Consider the following 18,778-nt stretch of genomic DNA (forward strand, 5'->3'; position numbering starts at 1 on the left):
AAAAAAAAAAAAAAGAATAGGGCCAGGTATGGTGGCTCACCCCTGTAATCCTAGAACTTTGAGAGGCTGAGCTGGATGGATCATCTGAGGTTAGGAGTTCAAGACCAGCCTGGCCAATGTGGCGAAACTCTGTCTCTACTAAAAATACAAAAATTAGTCAGGGGTGTGGTGGTGGGTGCCTGTAATCCCAACTACTCAGGAGGCTGAGGATAGCTTGAGCCTAGAGATTCAAGGCTGCAATGAGCTGAGATTATACCATTGCACTCCAGCCTAGGCAATAGAGCAAAACCTTGTCTAAAAAAACCCAAAAAACAGTAGGCAATACACTTGCTGATACAAAAATCCAGAAGTACAAAGGGGCTTTTAGAAGTAAAATGTCCCAACCATCCAGTTCCCTTCTCCACATGCAGCCCTGTCAGCCAGAATGGGCTATGCTAGGCTGCAGTAAAAAGTAGCCCCAAAGACGTGCTTGTTAAAGCAACAAGGGTTTATTTCTCATTCATGCTTTGTGGGCATCTGCAGCTGGTTGAGCCCCTATTTGTTTTCATCCTTACTCTGGGGTCCTGGCTGATCTGCCTGGGACTCCCGCCAGCAGAGCAGCTATGACCTGAAATATGTGAGTGCCCATGGCAGAGGGAAAAGACAGAGCATGGGAGAACCACATACTGGCTCTCAGAAATTTCTGCCTGGAAATGTACTTCTGCCCACCCTTCACAGGCCAAAGCAAGTCGCATGGGCACAGCTAGCTTCAGGGGCACAGGGAAGTAGAATCCTACCATATGCCCAGGAGGAGACCTGGAACTATTTGGTGCAGCAAATTTATATACAGACTATGTCCCTCCCTTCTTTTACACAAATGGTAGCACAAATGCACACTATTCTGTATCTTGCTTTCTTAACAATAAATCTTGGAGATTATTTCACACTTGAGTGATGTGGGCAACATCGAAGACATCCTCATTTTCTTTTATACAGCTTACTTGCACTATCGAATTCCTATTTCTCTTTCTGTATACACAGTTGGGTGCAGATAAGTTAACTGTATGTATGACATGACATCCTTGTATTATTAGATGAGAAAAGCAGGGGCCGGGTGCACTGACTGACACCTGTAATCCCAGCACTTTGGGAGGCCAAGGCAGGAGAATCACCTGAGGTCAGGGGTTTGAGACTAGCATGGCCAACATGGTGAAATCCCATCTCTACTAAAAATATAAAAATTGGCCAGGAGTGGTGGTTCACGCCTGTAATCCCAGCTACTTGGGAGGACGAGGAGGGCAGATCACGAGGTCAGGAGCTCAAGGCCAGCCTGGCCATTTGCCAAAGGATGAAACCCTATCTCTACTAAAAATACAAAAATTAACTGGGCATGGTGGCGGGTGCCTGTAATCCCAACTACTCGGGATGCTGAGGCAGGAGAATTGCTTGAACCGGGACCTGGGAGGCAGAGGTTGCAGTGAGCCGAGATCACGCCACCACACTCCAGCCTGGGTAACAGCGAGACTCCGTCTAAAAAAAAAGAAAGAAAAGAAAAGTGGTTACAGAGAAGTCTATGTATAGGAAGGCTGATTTGTTAAAAAACGATTGTTTTCATGAAGAAAAATTTGTAAGAAAACATAGCTAATGCAAACAGCATTTGACTCTGAGCAGCAAGAAATCAGGAGATCTCCATTTTGTTGTCTCTTGCTTCTCTGGATTTTCTAAAATTTTTTCCCCATATAACAATCACTGTCATTTGTGTGTAAAGCCTGGCAGTGAAAGATTAAAACACACACACACACACACACACACACACACACACACACAAAACAATCACCGTCATTGTCAGGGTATATTTGATTGCCAGGAACAGAAGCCAAGAGAGGTTTATAGAAGAACCCACGGACTTCCATGCGTTCACTTGTTCCTGAAGAACAAGGACCTTGTTTGTGCCGTTCACTGTATCTTGTTGATTAAATCAGTGAACTAGCATAGCAGAAAATAAAATTCAACCATGCCCCTTGGAGTCTCAAACTACAGATGGGTAGTTGCTGCCCTGTGGTCTTTTTCTACCTCTCTTTTATCTCTGTCTCTCCAATTCTCTTTCCAGAGTAATGTGCAAACAAACCTCAGATGCAAGGGGAAAGCCTGCAGCTTAGAGACAAACATTTAGTTGCATCTAGGAAGAATTTTCCTAAAGTTCATAAAATTGGTACATAGAGGTAGCTCTTCTCCTGGCCAGAGTTGGCGTCCATGCAGTAAGGCCCTTAAGGAGGCCACTGCAGTTAGCACCACGCAAATATTTTAACCCACCCGGTGGGAGAGGGAAGCAGGTAGGGGGAGTGCTTCCTTTGTGATTTTTTATTTTTGGGACAGAGTCTTGCTCTGTTGCCCAGGCTGGAGTGCAATGGCGCGATCTCAGCTCATTGCAACCTCCACCTCCCTGGCTCAAGCGATTCTCTTGCTTCAGACTCCCTAGCAGCTGGGATTACGGGCACCCGCGACCACAACAGGCTAATGTTTGTATTTTTAGTGGAGACGGGGTTTCATTATGTTGGCCAGGCTGCTCTCGAACTCCTGACCTAAAGAAATCCGCCCACCTCGGCCTCCCAAAGTGCTAGGATTACAGGCGTGGGACACCACATCCGACTATTTTTTATTTTTGAGACAGGGTCTCACTCTGTTGCCCAGGCTGGAGTAGCAGTGGTGCAGTCATAGATCACTGCAGCCTCAAACTCCTAGGCTCAAGCGATCCTCCCGCAGCCTCCAAAGTATCTGGGACCACAGGCACGCACCACCATACCTGGCTAATTTTTATTTATTATTATTATTTTTTTTGAGATGGAGTTTCACTCTTGTTGCCCAGGCTAGAGTGCAATGTCACGATCTCGGCTCACCATAACCTCCGCCTCCTGGGTTCAAGGGTTTCTTATGCCTCAGTCTCCAGAGTAGCTGGGATGACAGATGCCTGCCACCACACTTGGCTAACTTTTTTTGTAGTTTTAGTAGAGATGGGGTTTCTCCATATTGGTCAGACTGGTCTCGAACTCCTGACCTCAGGAGGTCCACCTGCCTCAGTCTCCCAAAGTGCTGACATTATAGGCGTGAACCACCGCACTCAGCCGGCCTGCCACGTCCTTGATCTCAGACTTTCAGCCTCCAGAACCTTGAGCCCTAACGTTCTGAGACACTAGTACACCCCCGCCCCCACCCCACCCTTTAATGCTGTTCAGCCAAATAATTTGAATATAAGGTGATTTCTAGAATCTACACACAAATGCTCACATGCTCAGACGACAGAGGGCTTTCTAGGACAAAACCCAGAACTTAAAAGCACCCCACAGTGCACCCCACCTCCATCCCGAGTCCTCAGCTTGGTGGTGGGCCCTGGCCTGGGAACAAACGCTTAGAAACCCATCCTTTGGCAAATGGCCCACCTCCTACACCCAGCCACATGTTCCAGGTGGGGAGGCCTCCCCACTGACCCATAAATGTGGGTGGAAATCCATCCTTTCCACACAGTGAACCTTGAGACCTTGGATCAGGAAAATGTCTATTTATTCCAAAAAATACCAAGTCGCAGCAACTCTGGCTGTCCTCACCAGGGGGAGGGGAAGGGGCCAGTGTGGGAGAGGGGAGTGGAGAGAGGAAGGGATGAGGAGGGAGGCAGAAGCTGTTGGAGAGTCTTCGGGTGTGGAGCTGTTTATCTTCTCCCTGTGAACCGCCCCTCCCTAGCTCCCCCAACCAGAAGGGGAGATGCCTCTGTGTGTGTGTGTGCGTGTGTGCGCGCTTGTGTATGCATGGGTTTGTGTGCGTTTGTTGGGGAATGGGGAAGACTCAGATGATGAGACCCCAGCTCAGGAAATGTGGAGGGGAATTGGCAGTACACAGCTGCTCCCACCCCTCGAGACCTCTCCCCTCTATGGCTTATTCAAGAGCAAATCAAGGCCCCAGGGTCAGGCAGCCTGTGCTGACTGAATGGGGACAGGGCTGGGGGCAGGATTCCTGGAACCAGGCTGGGCTAGAGCTAGTGAAGGGGGGCATACAAAAGCTGAAAGGCCCAAATCCCCAAATTCTGGGGGCTGGAGAAAGCTGAGTGTTCTGTGGAGGTGTTGAGCAGAGGGAAGGGACTGGGAGGGGGCGGGTGCTCAAGCTGGCTCCTTTAGGCCCCCGGAAGGGATGGGAGGAGCCCCTCAGAGCAGCTAGAAGCCATGGGGTTGAAAAACTGGCACCGGGGCCTAGGTAGATTTGGGTAACCCCCCCATTTCTTCAGTGTGGGGGGAGCCAAGGGCCACCTGTCTGCCCCAAGCTCCTGACAAGAAGGAGCGTGAGGTGCCAGTGTTTGCGGGGAGACATAAAAGGGAGGGGGACGGCCCAGGGAAGGAAGAAGAGGCCCCCCCACCTCGCCCTGGGGGCTGGGGGAGGGGCTTGTAGCCCTTTAAGAGTGGGGGAATGGCCGCCCCCGCAACATGGCTATGTACAAAGAGAATAGAGGGCAGATTGTGCATTGGGTGCTGGGGACTTCCTGCACCCCTGGAGGCTCCGGGGGTGTTAGGGCGTTAGAGAGGGAGGTGAAGGAGCACCCTGGCCCTGGCAGATGTGCTCTGCAGTGTTCTGCTGCAGGATCAGGCCAGCAGAACAGCATGGAAGGCCCCAGGTCGGTCACCAGCTTTGGCCCGTCCCGTGGGGATCAGGGGTCTCTGAGGAGAATTTGGCGGGAGCCAGCAAAGTGCCAATCCTAGTAGGGGCCCAGGGGACAGGGATTGGGCAGGGGGTAGTGGTGTCACCAGAGGGTTGGAATGCTCCCCCTCTGCTGATGATGAGAGGTTGCTGGGTTGACCCTGTCACCAATCAGTTGGCTGGGTGAGGGGCAGCGATGCTGTCAGGAGGGGCCTGGGGGCCGAGGTGAGGCTGGCTGAGGCCACATCTGTGGTGGGGTTAATCCAGGCATCATCCTTGGTCAGGAGTGAGGCAGTGACATAAGGAGGGCCAGAGTGGGGGTGAAGTCACCAGAGGGAGGCAGGTGGCCCCACCCCTGTCCACTTTGTAGAAACGGGAATATGGCCTTTGTGCTGGTTCCCCTTAAGTGAACAACTGTAAGTACGATGTGGCTCCAGAGGACAACTGAAATACAGCTTGTCATAGTACTTGGCTCCTAAGATGATGGCTCTTGGGGGATGATGGCACGTGGTTGCAGTGGACTCTGGGATGACACCAGGGTTATGCGGGATCCTAGTGGGTGGTGACAGCATTGAACCTCATGGATCCAGGGAGATGAAGACACCAGGGTTATGGGGGATCCTAGTGGGTGGTGACAGCATTGGATCCCATGGATCCCAGGAGATGAAGACACCAGCGTTATGGGGGATCCTAGTGGACGGTGACAGCATTGGATCCCACGGATCCCAGGAGATGAAGACACCAGGGTTATGGGGGATCCTAGTGGACGGTGACAGCATTGGACCTCATGGATCACAGGAGATGAAGACACCAGAGTTATGGGGGATCCTAGTGGGTGGTGACAGCATTGGACCTCATGGATCACAGGAGATGAAGACACCAGGGTTATGGGGGATCCTAGTGGACGGTGACAGCATTGGATCTCATGGATCCCAGGAGATGAAGACACCAGGGTTATGGGGGATCCTAGTGGGTGGTGACAGCATTGGACCTCATGGATCCTGGGAGATGAAGACACCAGGGTTATGGGAGATCCTAGTGGGTGGTGACAGCATTGGACCTCATGGATCACAGGAGATGAAGACACCAGGGTTATGGGGGATCCTAGTGGGTGGTGACAGCATTGGATCTCATGGATTCCAGGAGATGAAGACACCATGGTTGAAGTGGATCCTAGGAGATGACACCATTGGCTCTCATGGATCTTGGGAGGTGATAACACCGCAGGTGAAATGGATCCTGGGAGGTGGTGGCACATGGTTGAAGTGGATTCCCGGAGATGATGACACCATGGCTCCCATGGATCCTTGCAAATGATGATGACACTATTGGGCATCGTGGGTCTTGGGAGGTTGGTTGGAGTGGATCCTGATAATTGATAACACAATAGCTACGGTAACTCCTGGGACATGAAGACACATGGTTAAAGCAGATCTGGCAGGTGATGACACATGGCTCTCATGAGTCTTTGTAGATAATCATGACACTATTAGGTGTTATGAATTCTGGGATATGCTGACACCATGGTTGAGTGGATCCTGGGAGGAGATGATACCATGGTTCCATCATGGGAGGTGATGACACCACAACATGAGGGATTATGGGAAATGGTAGCATCGTCAGTCCTAGTGGATTTCAGTAGAGAATGTCTCTGTCAGGCATAGTGGATTCTGGAAGGTAATGTCATCATTGGTCATGGTGGGATCTAGGAGATGATGGCACCATCAGCTGTGGTGGATCCTGAAAGTTGATGACACCATGATTGTGGGGAATCATGGAGGATGGTGACACCATTGGCTATGGGGAGTCTTGGGAGATGATGATACCATTAGTTATGGTAAATTATGGAAGGGGATGATACCATAGCTGTGGGTCGTAGGGAATCCTAGGAAAGGATTCCATCCTCAGGCATGGGTAACACTTGACCCCGGGTGCAGTGCCATCATGAGCAGCGGGTGTTGTGTGGTGCTGACAATGTCAGCGAGGGCAAGAATAGGTGCACTGCAAACACCTCCCCCCAATAGAAGGCTAGGACTTTGTTGCCAGAGTGATTGTCTGTAGATATGGCAGAAAGAAGAGTGAGGCCAGGCTAAGGGACACCTATGAGTGCCAGGACTCCAGGATCCTGGTGATCCAGAGTGGCTTCCTGGGAGCAGAAGGCCACCTGCAGGTTCTGTTTCCCAGGAGTCACTGCACAGGCATGGGATCCAAGCCCCATTTGCCCTCAGCGGGTCTGGCAGAGATCCTGCTGTGTATGTCCCTGGGGTCTGGGGAGGGAGCGACCAAGCTAAGTCATGGTGGGTCAAGGCAGTAACTCTGGTGACACCATCAATACCGACGGCCTTCCAGAGTGGGCAGTGCCTCTGAGGAGGGAGCTCTGGTGATGCCATCACAGCCCTGGGGGCAGGGGGATCACTGCCAACAGCCTACACAGACCATCATCTCTGAAGGACGCCCTCCACGTGGGCGGCTCTGCAGCGGTGCTTCCCTCAGACAACATCCTTGGACAGGGCCCCTCTCTGCTCTCTGATATCTTCCCTGGGGTGGTCCTGGACTCTGGGCCTGCCTTGCCTTCTACATGGTGGGAGCAGTGGAGGCATCTCCTCGTCCCGTCTCAGAGCACGTAGCATCTGGGTGACATCGCAGAAGGGACCTCCTCCTGGAGAGGTCCCAGAGTGAGTTGTCATCTCTGGTGATGACATCACGGGAAGAGGCACGGTCCCTCTGATGACGTCATAGGGCAAGGCACCTTCTCTGGTGATGGCATCACAGGAAGGAGGCAGGGTCCCTGTGACAATGTTGTGAAAAGGAGGCCTTATGTCTAGTGAGTACACAATTAGTGAGGCATTTTCCCCTGTGGCGCGTCCCAGGAAGATGGCTTTGTCTGTAATGATGACATCATAGGACAGAGGCATCTTCTCTGCTGCAAAGACACAGGGAGAAAATTTCTTCCCCATGGCGATGATGCCAAGAGGCCTTGGAGTTAGAGATGGCATCATTCAGGTGAGATTGTCTCTGTAGTGACATCACAGGAACGAATGTCATGGGACAAGGCGTCGTCTCTGTTACTACACCACAAGAAGGAGGCCTCTGAGGACATCATAGAACACGGACATGGCCTCCAGCGATGACCTCAAGGCCGGCCTCTTCCTCTGTGATGACCTCATGGGAAGGAGGCTTTGTCCCTGTGATGACATCACAGGACACAGACATTTTTGCTAGCAATGACCTCATGGGCCAGCCTCTTCCTCTGGGATGACATCATGGGAAGGAGGCCTTGGCTCAAGCAGTGACGTAATAGGAGGAGGAATCTTGTCTACCAGGTCATCCTGGAAGGAGGCTTTGACTCCTGTCCAAGGACCTTTCTGGGCCCCAGGCCCCTGGCGTGTGTGCGCCTGTGTCGGGGGATCCAGGCTGGGACAGGGGCCCGGGAAGCCGCAGCCCCCCAGCCCCGGCCCTGGCCTCAGACAGTCACCTCGTTCTTGCTGGCAGTGCGCAGGTGCTGCGGCAGGTGGTGGCCCGGGATGAACTGCAGCTGCTCCAGCGTGCCCTGGCGCTGGAAGGGCGGCCTGCGGGCCAGCGTGCCCCCGCCCCCGCCGGCATCTGACATCCAGGCGGGCTGCGGCGAGCCGTGCAGGGCGTGGTGGTGGTGGGCGTGCAGGCTGGACGGTGGCGGCAGCCCACGCAGGGGCGTTGGGGGGCCCCCAGGCCCCAGCAGCAGGTTGGAGTGCGAGGCGGCCAGGCTGGCCCGAGCGGTGGGGTCTGGGGGCAGCGCGGGGCTGCGCGGGGGCGACAGCAGGTGCTCTCGGCTCTGGCGCAGGGCCTCGGGCGAAGACAGAAGCAGGTGCTCCTGCGACACGAGGCGCGCGCGCGGCAGCGTGAACTCGTAGCGCGAGCGGCCAGCGTCACCCAGCAGGTGCTCCTGGGACATGACCCGCCGTGGGTTGGGCGCCGGCGCCAGGCCCAGCTCGTCTGGGCCGCCCCAGGCATCCATGCGGTAGCCGCCCCCGGTGCCCGGCCGCCGCAGCGCGTGCAAGGGCAGCGTGCCGCGGGGCAACTCCAGGGGCCGGCGCTTGAGGTAGGCCTCGTCCAGATCCTTCTCGGCTGCGGGTAGGGGGGAAAGAGCCACAGCGGTGGGTCCTGCGCATCCAGAGCCCTCCTCTCCCGCCTCCTCACATCCCGCTCCCACGCAGCTGTCGCCCCCACAGGGACCCCGGGCATCAGGCTAGCTGTGTGGCCAAAATGCAGATTCCCAGGCCCAGCCCACAATGCTGGGTCAGTAGATTTTTTTTTCCCCTGCCTCTGCCTAAACCTTCTTTTTGGAGTAGAACCCAACTCTTGCTTTTAAGGAACCACTGACCCCCTTCCTTTCATCCTGTAGCAATGTTATTCACATTTGGAGTTGTGACCTGTTGCATGTGATGTTGGTTTTGTAGGTAGTGAGCAGTGTTTAGAAAAATGAAATCAAATAGAAGACAAAACTATCAGAAAGTGTTTATATACTAAGGGAACTGGGGTAAGTGCTGGTTCATAAAATTCTGACTTCAGATTGTGTGTGTGTGTGTGTGTGTGTGTGTGTGTGTGTGTGTGACTGAAATATCAAATCATGAGTGAGATTTAGTTTAAAAGAATCCACCAAGGCCAGGCAAGGTGGCTGGCTCCTGTAATCCCAGCACTTTGGGAGACTGAACAGGAGGGTCACTTGAGCCCAGGAGTTCAAGACCAATCTGGGCAATATAGTGAGACCCCATTTCTACAAAAAAATTAAAAATTATCCAAGCATGGTGGTGCATGCCTGTAGTCCCAGTTACTCAGGAGGCTGATGTGAGAGGATTGCATGAGTCCAGGAAGTTGAGCCTGTAGTGAGCCATGACTGCACCACTGCACTCCAGCCTGGGTGACAGAGTGAGACTTTGTCTCTTTTTCTTTCTTTCTTTTTTTAGACTGAGTTTCACTCTTGTTTTCTTGCCTGGAGTGCAGTGGCACAATCTCGGCTCACTGCAACCTCCACCTCCTAGGTTCAAGCAATTCTCATGCCTCAGCTTCCTAAGTAGCTGGGATTACCAGGCATGCACCACCATGACTGGCTAATTTTGTATTTTTAGTAGAGACGGGGTTTTACTACGTGTCAGGCTGGTCTTGAACTCCTGACATCAAGTGATCCATCCACCTCGGCTCCCAGAGTGCTGGGATTGCAGGTGTGAGCCGTGCCCAGCTGACCTTGTCTCTTAAAAAAAAAAAAAAAATCCACCAAAAGGTGGGGTGGAGTACAGATTAACAAAATGTGGCTAATTATTAAGACTGAGTGATGGGAACATGGGGCTCATTTTATAATTTCCTCTACTTGCATGCATGTTTGCAAATGACCGTAATAAAAAGTTTCAACGCTTTCCTGTAATTAAAAATATATGTGTGTATGTATACATGTGTGTGTGTGTGTCTCATGGGTCATAATATGAAAATCATTGCTGGGCTGGGCGTGGTGGTTCACACCTGTAATCCCAGCATTTTGGGAGGCCAAGGTGGGTGGATCATCTGAGGTCAGGACTTCAAGACCAGCCTGACCAACATGGATAAACCCTATCTCTACTAAAAATACAAAAATTAGCTGGGCATGATGGCATGTCCCTGCAATCCCAGCTACTCCAGAGACTGAGGCAAGAGAATCACTTGAATCCAGGAGGTAGAGGTTGCAGTGAGCTGAGATGGTGTTTGCACTCCAGCTTGGGCAACAGAGTGAAACTCTGTCTCAAAAAAGGAAGAAGGAGAAGGAGGGAAAGAAGAAGAAGAAGGAGGAAGAGGAGGAGGAGAAGGAGAAGGAGGAGGGGGAGAAGAGGAGAGAGGAAGAAGAGGAAGAGGAGGAGGAGGAGAAAAATCATTTCTGGCTGGTTATGGTGGCTCATGCCTATAATCTCAGCACTTTGAGAGGATGAGGTGGGTGGCATGCTTGAGCCCAGGAGTTCGAGACCAGCCTGGGCAACACAGTGAAACCCTGTCTCTACAAAAAATACAAAAATTAGTCAGGCATGGCAGCATGAGCTCTTAGTCCCAGGTACTCAGGAAGCTGATGTGGGAGGATCACGCTTGAACCTGGGGAGGTAGAGGTTGCAGTGAGCTATGATAGTGCCACTGCATCCCAGCCTGAGTAACAGAGTGAGACCCTGACTTGAAAAAGTAATAATAATAAAGAAGAAAAACTGTTTCCTAGTGACGCTCTCACTTTAAGATGTTTGAAGGGGGCTCCACTGCCAGAGGTGGGCCACAGACTGGAAAATGTCCAATCAGATTCACAGGAACTGGTTCAGGGATGGCCATGTGACCCAACTTAGACCAATGGCATCCAGGCCCGGGATTTTTGCTGGAATTGTTGGGAGAGACTCTTTCCTACCAGGGCGCCTGAGCTGGTAGAACGGCAGCCTGAACATCTGCAGGGTGATCGTTGCCACCACGAGGGGAGACTATCTGAAAATGAGGCCCGCCGGTCGCCTAAATTGCTGAGAGACAGCTCTTGAACCCCCGAAACAGCCACATCCCAATTTGGTGACCTGCAAACTTTCCGTTATCAAGTCAATGAATATTTTTCCTTTAGCCTAAGTTGTATTTCTATTAATTGCAAGTCCAAGTTCTGATGAATACAACAATAAGTCCTGGGAGGGGAGACCAGAAGGTTGCATTTTAAAAATGCAAACCAGGATGATTCTGATACAAAAGTACCTCAGGTAACACTGCAACAAACTGGGAGTAAAACCTGAGAGAGAATCTAAACCGCGGGAAGGCGCTTGGGCTACTGTCCATGGTCCTGAACCCAGGCTCGGGCCCCGCCCGCTTCCTTTCAGCGCCCCGCTGCCCCTGCTAGGACTCACCCAGCCTCTTGAGGGAGGAGTAGCGATTCAGCTCAGACTTCACGGCAGCCTCGTAGGACGGGGGCAGATGCGAGAGGTTGTGGAAGGACCGAGAGCAGGACAGCGTGGAGTAGTGCAAGGAGGGGCTGGGCGGCGGCAAGGCTCGCCAGTCTGGGTAGAGGGGGCAGGGCCAGGGTCAGTCAGACTCCTCCCTCGGATCCAGGAGTCTAGACCCTAGCCCCTCCTCCCTCAGACCCAGGAGTCCAGGGACCCCAGTCCCTCCTCCCTCAGACCCAGGGATCCAGACCCCCAACCCCTCCTCCCTCAGACCCAGGAGTCCAGAACCCCAGCCCCTCTTCCTTCAGGCCCAGGAGTCCAGGTCCCAGCCCCTCCACCTTCAGACCCAGGAATCCAGCCCTCAGCTCCTCTTCCCTCAGACCCAGGAGTCCAGGCCCCCAGGCCCCACCTACCTCAGACCCAGGAGTCCAGACCACAGCCAGCCCCTTCCTCCCTCAGACCCAGGAGTCCAGGCCCCCAACCCCTCCTCCCTCAGACCCAGGAATATAGGCATCCAGTCCCTCCTCCCTCAGACCCAGGAGTCCAGACCAGAGCCAGCCCCTTCCTCCCTCAGACCCAGGAGTCCAGGCCCCCAACCCCTCCTCCCTCAGACCCAGGAATACAGGCATCCAGCCCCTCCTCCCCCAGACCCAGGAGTTCAGGCCCCAGCCCCTCCTCCCTCAGACCCAGGAGTCCAGACCCCAGACCCTCCTACTTCAGACCCAGGAGTATAGGCCCCAGCTCCCTCCTCCCTCAGACCCAGGAGTCCAGACCCCAACCCCTCCTCCCTCAGACCCAGAAGTCCAGGCCCCCAGCCCCTCCACCCTCAGACCCAAGATCCAGGCTCAGCCCTCCCCTCAGACCCAGGAGTCCAAGCCCTCAGCCCCTCCCTCAGACCCAGCAGTTATTTGGGGAGTTAGAAATCTGAGAATGTAGCCCATCAGAATTCCAGCAGTTTCGGCTCCCTTTTCTCACCCCACCCCCTCCGCTCCAGGAGACAGGCTTGATGCTGGGGAATAGGACCCCAAGAGGGGGGCACTGGGCATTCGTCAGCACCCACTGAGTGCCTGGCCCCAGGCTCCATGCACCTTCCCCTCAACCATGTGGGAGAGAGATGACCACTTTCGGCGTCCACACGAGGAAACTGAGGCTCACTTGGTGACCTGGCCAGACCATGAGCGCCATGAGGACTGGGCTCACAGGGGCCTTGCCCCTGCTCTATACTGGGCACCTGGCATGGCTGGCCCAACACAGAGGGGGAAGGGAGGAGCAGGGCTCCTCCCCGCAGCCAGGCCCTCTTCCGTACCCAGTGTGGCGGCGTGGTGCTTGGGGCTGTTGACGTTGAGGTGCAGGTAGTTGTGGTGCAGATTATCTGGGGGGACCGAGAAGGGAGGTGATGTCACTGCCGTCGCTGACTCCCAGCTGGCATCGCGGCCCTGATCTCTGGGAAGGACTCTGGCCTCAAGGTCGGCCCCACATGCAGGTCCTTGTTAGAGCTTCACAGATCAACCCATGCCATTGGCCACATGGGGGAAACTGAGGCTGGGGACTTGAAGGTGGAAAGTGTGGGCGCAAGCTCAGGGCTGGGTTAGTGGTCTGTCCCAAGTTCCTACCATTCCCCCCCCACCCTGTGCCCAGGCTAGAAATCTGGGGGTTCTCCTTGCTACCTCCTTCCACCTCCCACTCATGTCCCCTTGGTTCCTCCCGACACCTGAATCTCTGCCCTAATATGTCTTCTCCCTCCTGGATCACTAAAGCAGCCTCTGGTCATCCCACCCATCCATCTCCATGATCAGCCTCACCGAAGTAACTGCCCCTCCACTGCTTAACAGCCTTCCCATGGATCACCGTCACGGGACAAAGTCGAACCCAGGAACAGTGTTTGAGGCGTCAAAACCTGGACCCACCGGATGTCTGCAGCCCCATCTCCCAGCCCTTCCCTCAAGCCACACTGCTGTCTCCAGTGAGCTCAGTGTGGTACTGCCACAGGCCCTTTGCACGCGCCACCATGCTGTTCTCTCTGCCTTGAAGCCCTTCTTCCTGTCTGCCTCAAGATCCAGCTCCAATGTCTCTTCTCCTCTCCATCCCTGACCCCAGCTCCGTCCCCGTCCTCTTGCTGCCTGGACCATCATCCCAGCCTCCTCCGGGGCCTCTTTCCTCTCATCTCTCCCCTTCACATGGGTTCCAGAGGATGGTTTCTTCCATCCACTGCTGACTGTGTTGCTCCCCTGCTATAGCTCGTCAGTGGTTCTCCATCGCCATCAGGACAGAGGTAGAGCTCCTCAGCCCAGCCTGGCACTCGAGGGCCCTCTTTGAGGTCACCAGCCACCCTCTCCCTGGCCTCAAGTCTGGCCACCTCACAAGCTCTGCCACCCAGAGCTTCCCAGCCCCAGTAATTCTGCTCCTCCTCCAGGCCTTTGCTCAAACACCTCTCCCTCAGAGACGCCCTCCTGCCCCCAAACCAGACCAGATCTTCTCAGTCCCCCTGACAGCTCCCTGGACTTCTCCACTGATGCACGCATCATAAATTATAATATAATGATCTATATCATATTTAAATGATATGTAATATTAAATATGATATATGTCATATTTTAAGTATATGTGTATTAAACAATAGCAATAGCTCACACTTACTTAGCATTTTTTTTCTTTTTTTCTTTCTTTCTCCCTAGACTGCTCAGCAGAATGCTTAGCATTTTTTTCTGTGTTGCACATTATTCTAAATATCTGCTTCATCAGTTCATTTGCTCTTCACCATAACCCCATGAAGTGAGTACTGCTATGTTTCTCATTTTACGGATGCAGAAACAAGCCCAAAGAGATGAAGTCGCTTGCTCCAGGTCACACAGTGGCAGAACCAGAATTCAAACCCAGTCAGTCTGGGTCCTGACAAATTAGAGTTTGGTAGGTGTGTCCTTGTGTGTAGTTGGCTGTTGGGTGGTCTGACACTGAGCGCAGGGGCTTGAGAATGTCTAAACCTACATCACCAAGGTGTCCATGGAGCCCACCCAGGGGGGTTCACAGGAGGGGAGGGGGGGGTCTGGCTCTCTACGGATTGTGCCCCTTCCGCATTGCGCAGGGCAGGACCCTACTGTGGAAGGGTGACGTAGAAGAGCGGGGGTGGGGTCTGGGCGATGCGGGTGGAGCTGCCATGGAGGGCGGGGCTACAGCACGAGGGGGCGTGGCCAGAGATGGAGTCTGCGCTGTATCCCACGTCCCACTCACCGAGGTTGGGGGTCTTCACGGTGTTGTAGAGGTTCTTGGGCGTCCTGGGGGGCATGCTGTCGGGGCCACCGATCCCAGGGGTCAGGGAGCTGCTTCGGGCCCGGTCCGGACGGGTCCCAGGCCCCGCCTGATGCCTCAGAATGTCCACCAGAGCTCTAAAGGTGGCAGAGAGGTGGTCAGTGGCCTGGGGTCTGGGGCTGGCAGGGGACACAAGGAGGACCCAGGCTTCTTTCAACTCCCTGTTCTCGCCCTTGGGGCATCTGTCAATCAACCTGCTTTCCGCCACTGGCCACGCCCCTTTCTCATTGGCCACGCCCCCTCCAATGTCCCGCTTTCTCGGGCCACACTTCCTGCTCGAGGCGTGCTGCCTTAACTCGCGTGGACCCCACCGCTTCTGTGGTCCCTCTCACTTCCCTGTGGGCTCGCTCCACCCTGAATCTGGGACCCCATTCCCGTTCCTTTTGCAGCCTTCTCCATGGCAACAAAGGGTGCTCCATTTACCCAGTGATGCGGACCTCAAATCTTAAATCCCCTTGATTCCTTTTTTTTTCTCCCTTCATACCTTTCAGCAATTCTACGATCGAATCTCCAAAATGCATACCCAATCGGACCACCACCTCTGCAATCTCTCACTTGGATCATGGCAACAGCCCCTTCCGAGTCTCCCCGCTTCCACCCTAACCCCGTACAATCCAGTCTCACGCACAGCCCGAGCTGAGACCCTGCAGTGGCCCCACCACACTTAGAGTCACCCCAGGCCTGCCTGCTTCTCCTCGCCTCCTGCTGCACGAGCGCTGCCCTGCCCTGCAGGCCACCGAGGGCTTTTGTCTGCCGTTTCCCCTGCCCAAAACCTCTCGCCCACAGATCTCTGCGTGGCTCGCTCCCTCCCTTCGGGTCTCTGCTCCACTGACTTACGGACTCGCCTGCTTACGGACTTGGCCACTGACATTTAATGAGCACTTACGGTTTGCCAGGACTCTACATGAATCAACTCAGTTAATCACAATCCGAATAGGTGGGGACGATGATTAGTCTCATTGCGCGGACAGGAAACTGAGGCACAGAGAGGTTAAGCAACCTGTCCACAGTCACACAGCCTGGAGGCCGTGAACTTGGATTTGGAAGTCAGCCTTCTCTACCAGGGCAGGGACCTTGTTTTGTTCACTGCTGTATCCCCAGCTCCTGGCCCACAGAAGATGCTCAAGAAATATGTGTTGAATGAATGAGAGCCTGAGCTTCTCCCCCTCCCTGCATCACTCTGCAATAGTCAGATTGGCTCTGGCGCGACTTTCTCAGCCCCTGTCCACCTCCAGCTCCGCCGACGGCCGCCACTGGGGTCTCTGACCACGCCCCATCCCTGCAGCCCCGCCTCCTCGGATGGCCCCACCTCCCTCGCCAGGCCCCGCCCCAGGCTCCCAATCCTTCGGCGGAAAGCACACGCACCTGGGCACGTTGATCTCCCGGTGCGCCCGCGGGGCCCGGGACGCCTTGCTGAAGGCCACTTTGGCGCCGACGCCCACGGCCAGGGCGAAGCTGATGACCCCGCACACGACGTAGGCTGTGCTGCCCCCGGGGCCCTCGCCCCCGCGGCCCCCGGCTCCCCCCGCCCGGCCCCCTTCCAGCCACCCGGCCTGGCCGGGGCCTGGTCCCCCGCCGGCACCCCCAGCCCCACCGGCGCCCCCGGCTAGCGGCGGCGGCGTGGTGGCCCAGCGCGGCGTGTCGTAGTTGGAGCAGGAGGCCTGCGCCAGGCGCATGTGGCGGTGCTCGCAGCAGAAGCGGTAGTGGCAGGTGCCGCAGCAGAAGCGGTAGGAGCCGGTGCTGCAGTTGAACGTGGCGTCGTACTGGCCCATGACATCGTAGTAGCCGTGGCAGAGCTCGGCGGGAGGGGGCGCCCGGGCCGCCGCGCCCGCCCCGCCCGCGGAGCCGGTCCTGGTGCCGTTGGCGCCCGGGCTCGCCGCGCCCCCGCCGCCAGTCAGCGCCCCGGTCAGGCGCCGCAGGTGCGCCAGCAGGGCGGGCAGCGGGCCCGGGGGCTCGGCGCTCGTGGCGTTGGATGGGCGCGCCCCGGCCTGGCCGGCGCTAGAGGCCAGGAGTACGAGGAGCAGGAGGGCCGGCATGGGGCGTGCAGGGGGTCGCACCGGGCCGCCAGGCTGCGGGGAAAACGAGAGCAGAGGTTGGAGCGCTGGGCGGGAGAGAGACGGTCAGACGGTGAGAAACGTGGAGATGGGTGGGCAGGAGGCTGGGAGGGCGGGCGGGGGGCGGCAGAGGGTGCGGAGCAACAGGCGCCGGGAGGCAGGAAGGGCGGAGGGAGCCGAGCTGCGTGGGCCCAAGTTGGCCGCCCCACGCGTGGTGGGCGGCGATGGGAGAGCAATGGAAACGCGCCAGGGCACGGCCGGGGGAGAGAAACGGGATCCGGGGAGAGATGAATGGGGAGAAGAGATTGGGAGGGTCGACAGACACCAGAGGGGTGTGCAGACAAGAGGACAGGAAGCGAGGCGAGGCTCGAGGTAAGGAGGAGAAACGGGGGCGAGCAGCGGAGAGGGCAGGGGAGGCAGCCGAGGGAGCGCGGGGAGGGGAGGGAGGGGAGGGGAGTGGGGGCCGGGGAGGGAAGGAAGGGAGACAGATGAGGGGTGGGTGGGAAAGGAGGAGTCGGGGAGCCGGGGAAGGAGGGAGAAAAGAAGGGGAAGAGGAGGAGGGGGAGGAGGGGGAGGGGGAGGGAGAGGGAGAGAGAAAAGTTGAGCATTTGAGTTTATAGACCAAGCAAGTAGGAAGAGGCAGTGCACGGTTTTTCAGCACTGACATCGGGGACTGATCCTGCTTTGTGGTGAGAGCCTGTCTCACTGGAGAATGTTTAGCAGCGCCCTCTCCATGCCAGGATTCCCCCCAGCTGTGACAATGTAAGATGCTTCCAGGCATTGCCAAATGTACCCCTGGTGGGAGGAAGCCGCAGCTGCCCCGGTGGAGAAACACTGACTTAGACCATATGGTCCTCAGTGCCCCCAAATGCCAATCTCTTTCCTTTATTTATGTCTGATAATCAAGGGATCTCTAGTCTCTCTGTGTCTCTCTCTCTTTCTCTCTCTCTCTCTCACACACACACACACACACACACCACTCTTACAGTGTTGGGTTTGAAGTGTCTCTGTCCACAGCTCAACCACAACCACAGCATGGTGGTTTATCTCCCTGCTGGACCTCCTGCCAGCTGCCTCACATTGACCAGCTCTTATCTAAGCGCCCCGTGCCCCAGTTCCCCGATCTGTAAATTGGTGATGAGGATGGTTATCTCTGAGTGGTCAGGAGGATGAACTGAGTGAAGACGTGGAAAGAGCTTAGAACAGTGCCTGGCGTATTGCAGGTGAAATATGAAAGCGTTTGCTGCTGCTGCTATTGCAGAGGGAAGATACAGGATGGGAAAGGGTCGTCCGGGTGCAGTGGTTCACACCTGTAAATCCCAGCACTTTGGGAGGCCAAGGTGGGCAGATTGCTCAAGCAAGAGATCAGCTTGGACAACACAGCAAAACCCTGTCATTACAAAAAATATATATATACAAAAATTAGCCAGGTGTGCTGCTGCACACCAATAGTCCCACATACTCAGGAGGCTGAGGTGGGAGGATCACTTGAGCCCCAGGGATCAAGACTACAGGGAGCTGCGATTGCACCACCGCACTCCAGCCGGGATGATAGAGTGAGATCTTGTCTCAAAAAAGAGAGAAAAGGTGATGGAGAAGTGAGGTGGGAGTGAGGGGCCAGGTGGGGCTGGTCTTCCAGCTGTTTCTATGGCAACAGTCCAGCCAAGTCCTAGACCACTCTCCTCCCCCCGTGGACCTGGAGGGATAATGAGGGTGGGGAAGATGCCTGGCCTCAGTTCCAGGAGGAGGAGAGATCTGAGCTCCACCTGCAGGTGGAACAACCTGGCCGTTTGGGGTGACTGCCCACGGAGTCTCACGTTTCCTCTCTGCAAGACCCTGATTTTTTTTTTTTTTTTTTTT

General features: G+C 55.3%; 1 protein-coding gene and 1 long non-coding RNA gene across 2 annotated transcripts in view; both read right to left on the reverse strand.

The window, feature by feature from the left end:
• Window positions 1-5,379: 5,379 nt before the first annotated feature.
• Window positions 5,380-5,776, reverse strand: LOC119473864. The gene is made up of 2 exons (XR_005203112.1): window positions 5,720-5,776; window positions 5,380-5,650 (listed from the first exon to the last, which is right to left on the reverse strand). It is a non-coding gene; the product is annotated as an uncharacterized LOC119473864 (long non-coding RNA).
• A 54-nt stretch (window positions 5,777-5,830) lies between these two features.
• The window catches only part of SHISA7 (shisa family member 7), a 19,022-nt gene continuing 6,074 nt past the window's right edge, over window positions 5,831-18,778 (reverse strand). Inside the window, exons 2-6 of the mRNA XM_017546577.2 lie at window positions 16,230-16,933; window positions 14,787-14,941; window positions 11,523-11,672; window positions 7,889-8,763; window positions 5,831-7,791 (exon numbers count right to left, since the gene is read on the reverse strand). Of these exons, the coding sequence (XP_017402066.1) occupies window positions 8,123-8,763; window positions 11,523-11,672; window positions 14,787-14,941; window positions 16,230-16,900 (1,617 nt within the window). The 5' untranslated portion in view covers window positions 16,901-16,933 and the 3' untranslated portion in view covers window positions 5,831-7,791; window positions 7,889-8,122. The remainder of the gene's footprint in view (window positions 7,792-7,888; window positions 8,764-11,522; window positions 11,673-14,786; window positions 14,942-16,229; window positions 16,934-18,778) is intronic.

The sequence above is a fragment of the Cebus imitator genome, unplaced genomic scaffold, assembly GCF_001604975.1.
Source record: "Cebus imitator isolate Cc_AM_T3 unplaced genomic scaffold, Cebus_imitator-1.0 Scaffold190, whole genome shotgun sequence".
Lineage (NCBI taxonomy): Eukaryota > Metazoa > Chordata > Mammalia > Primates > Cebidae > Cebus > Cebus imitator.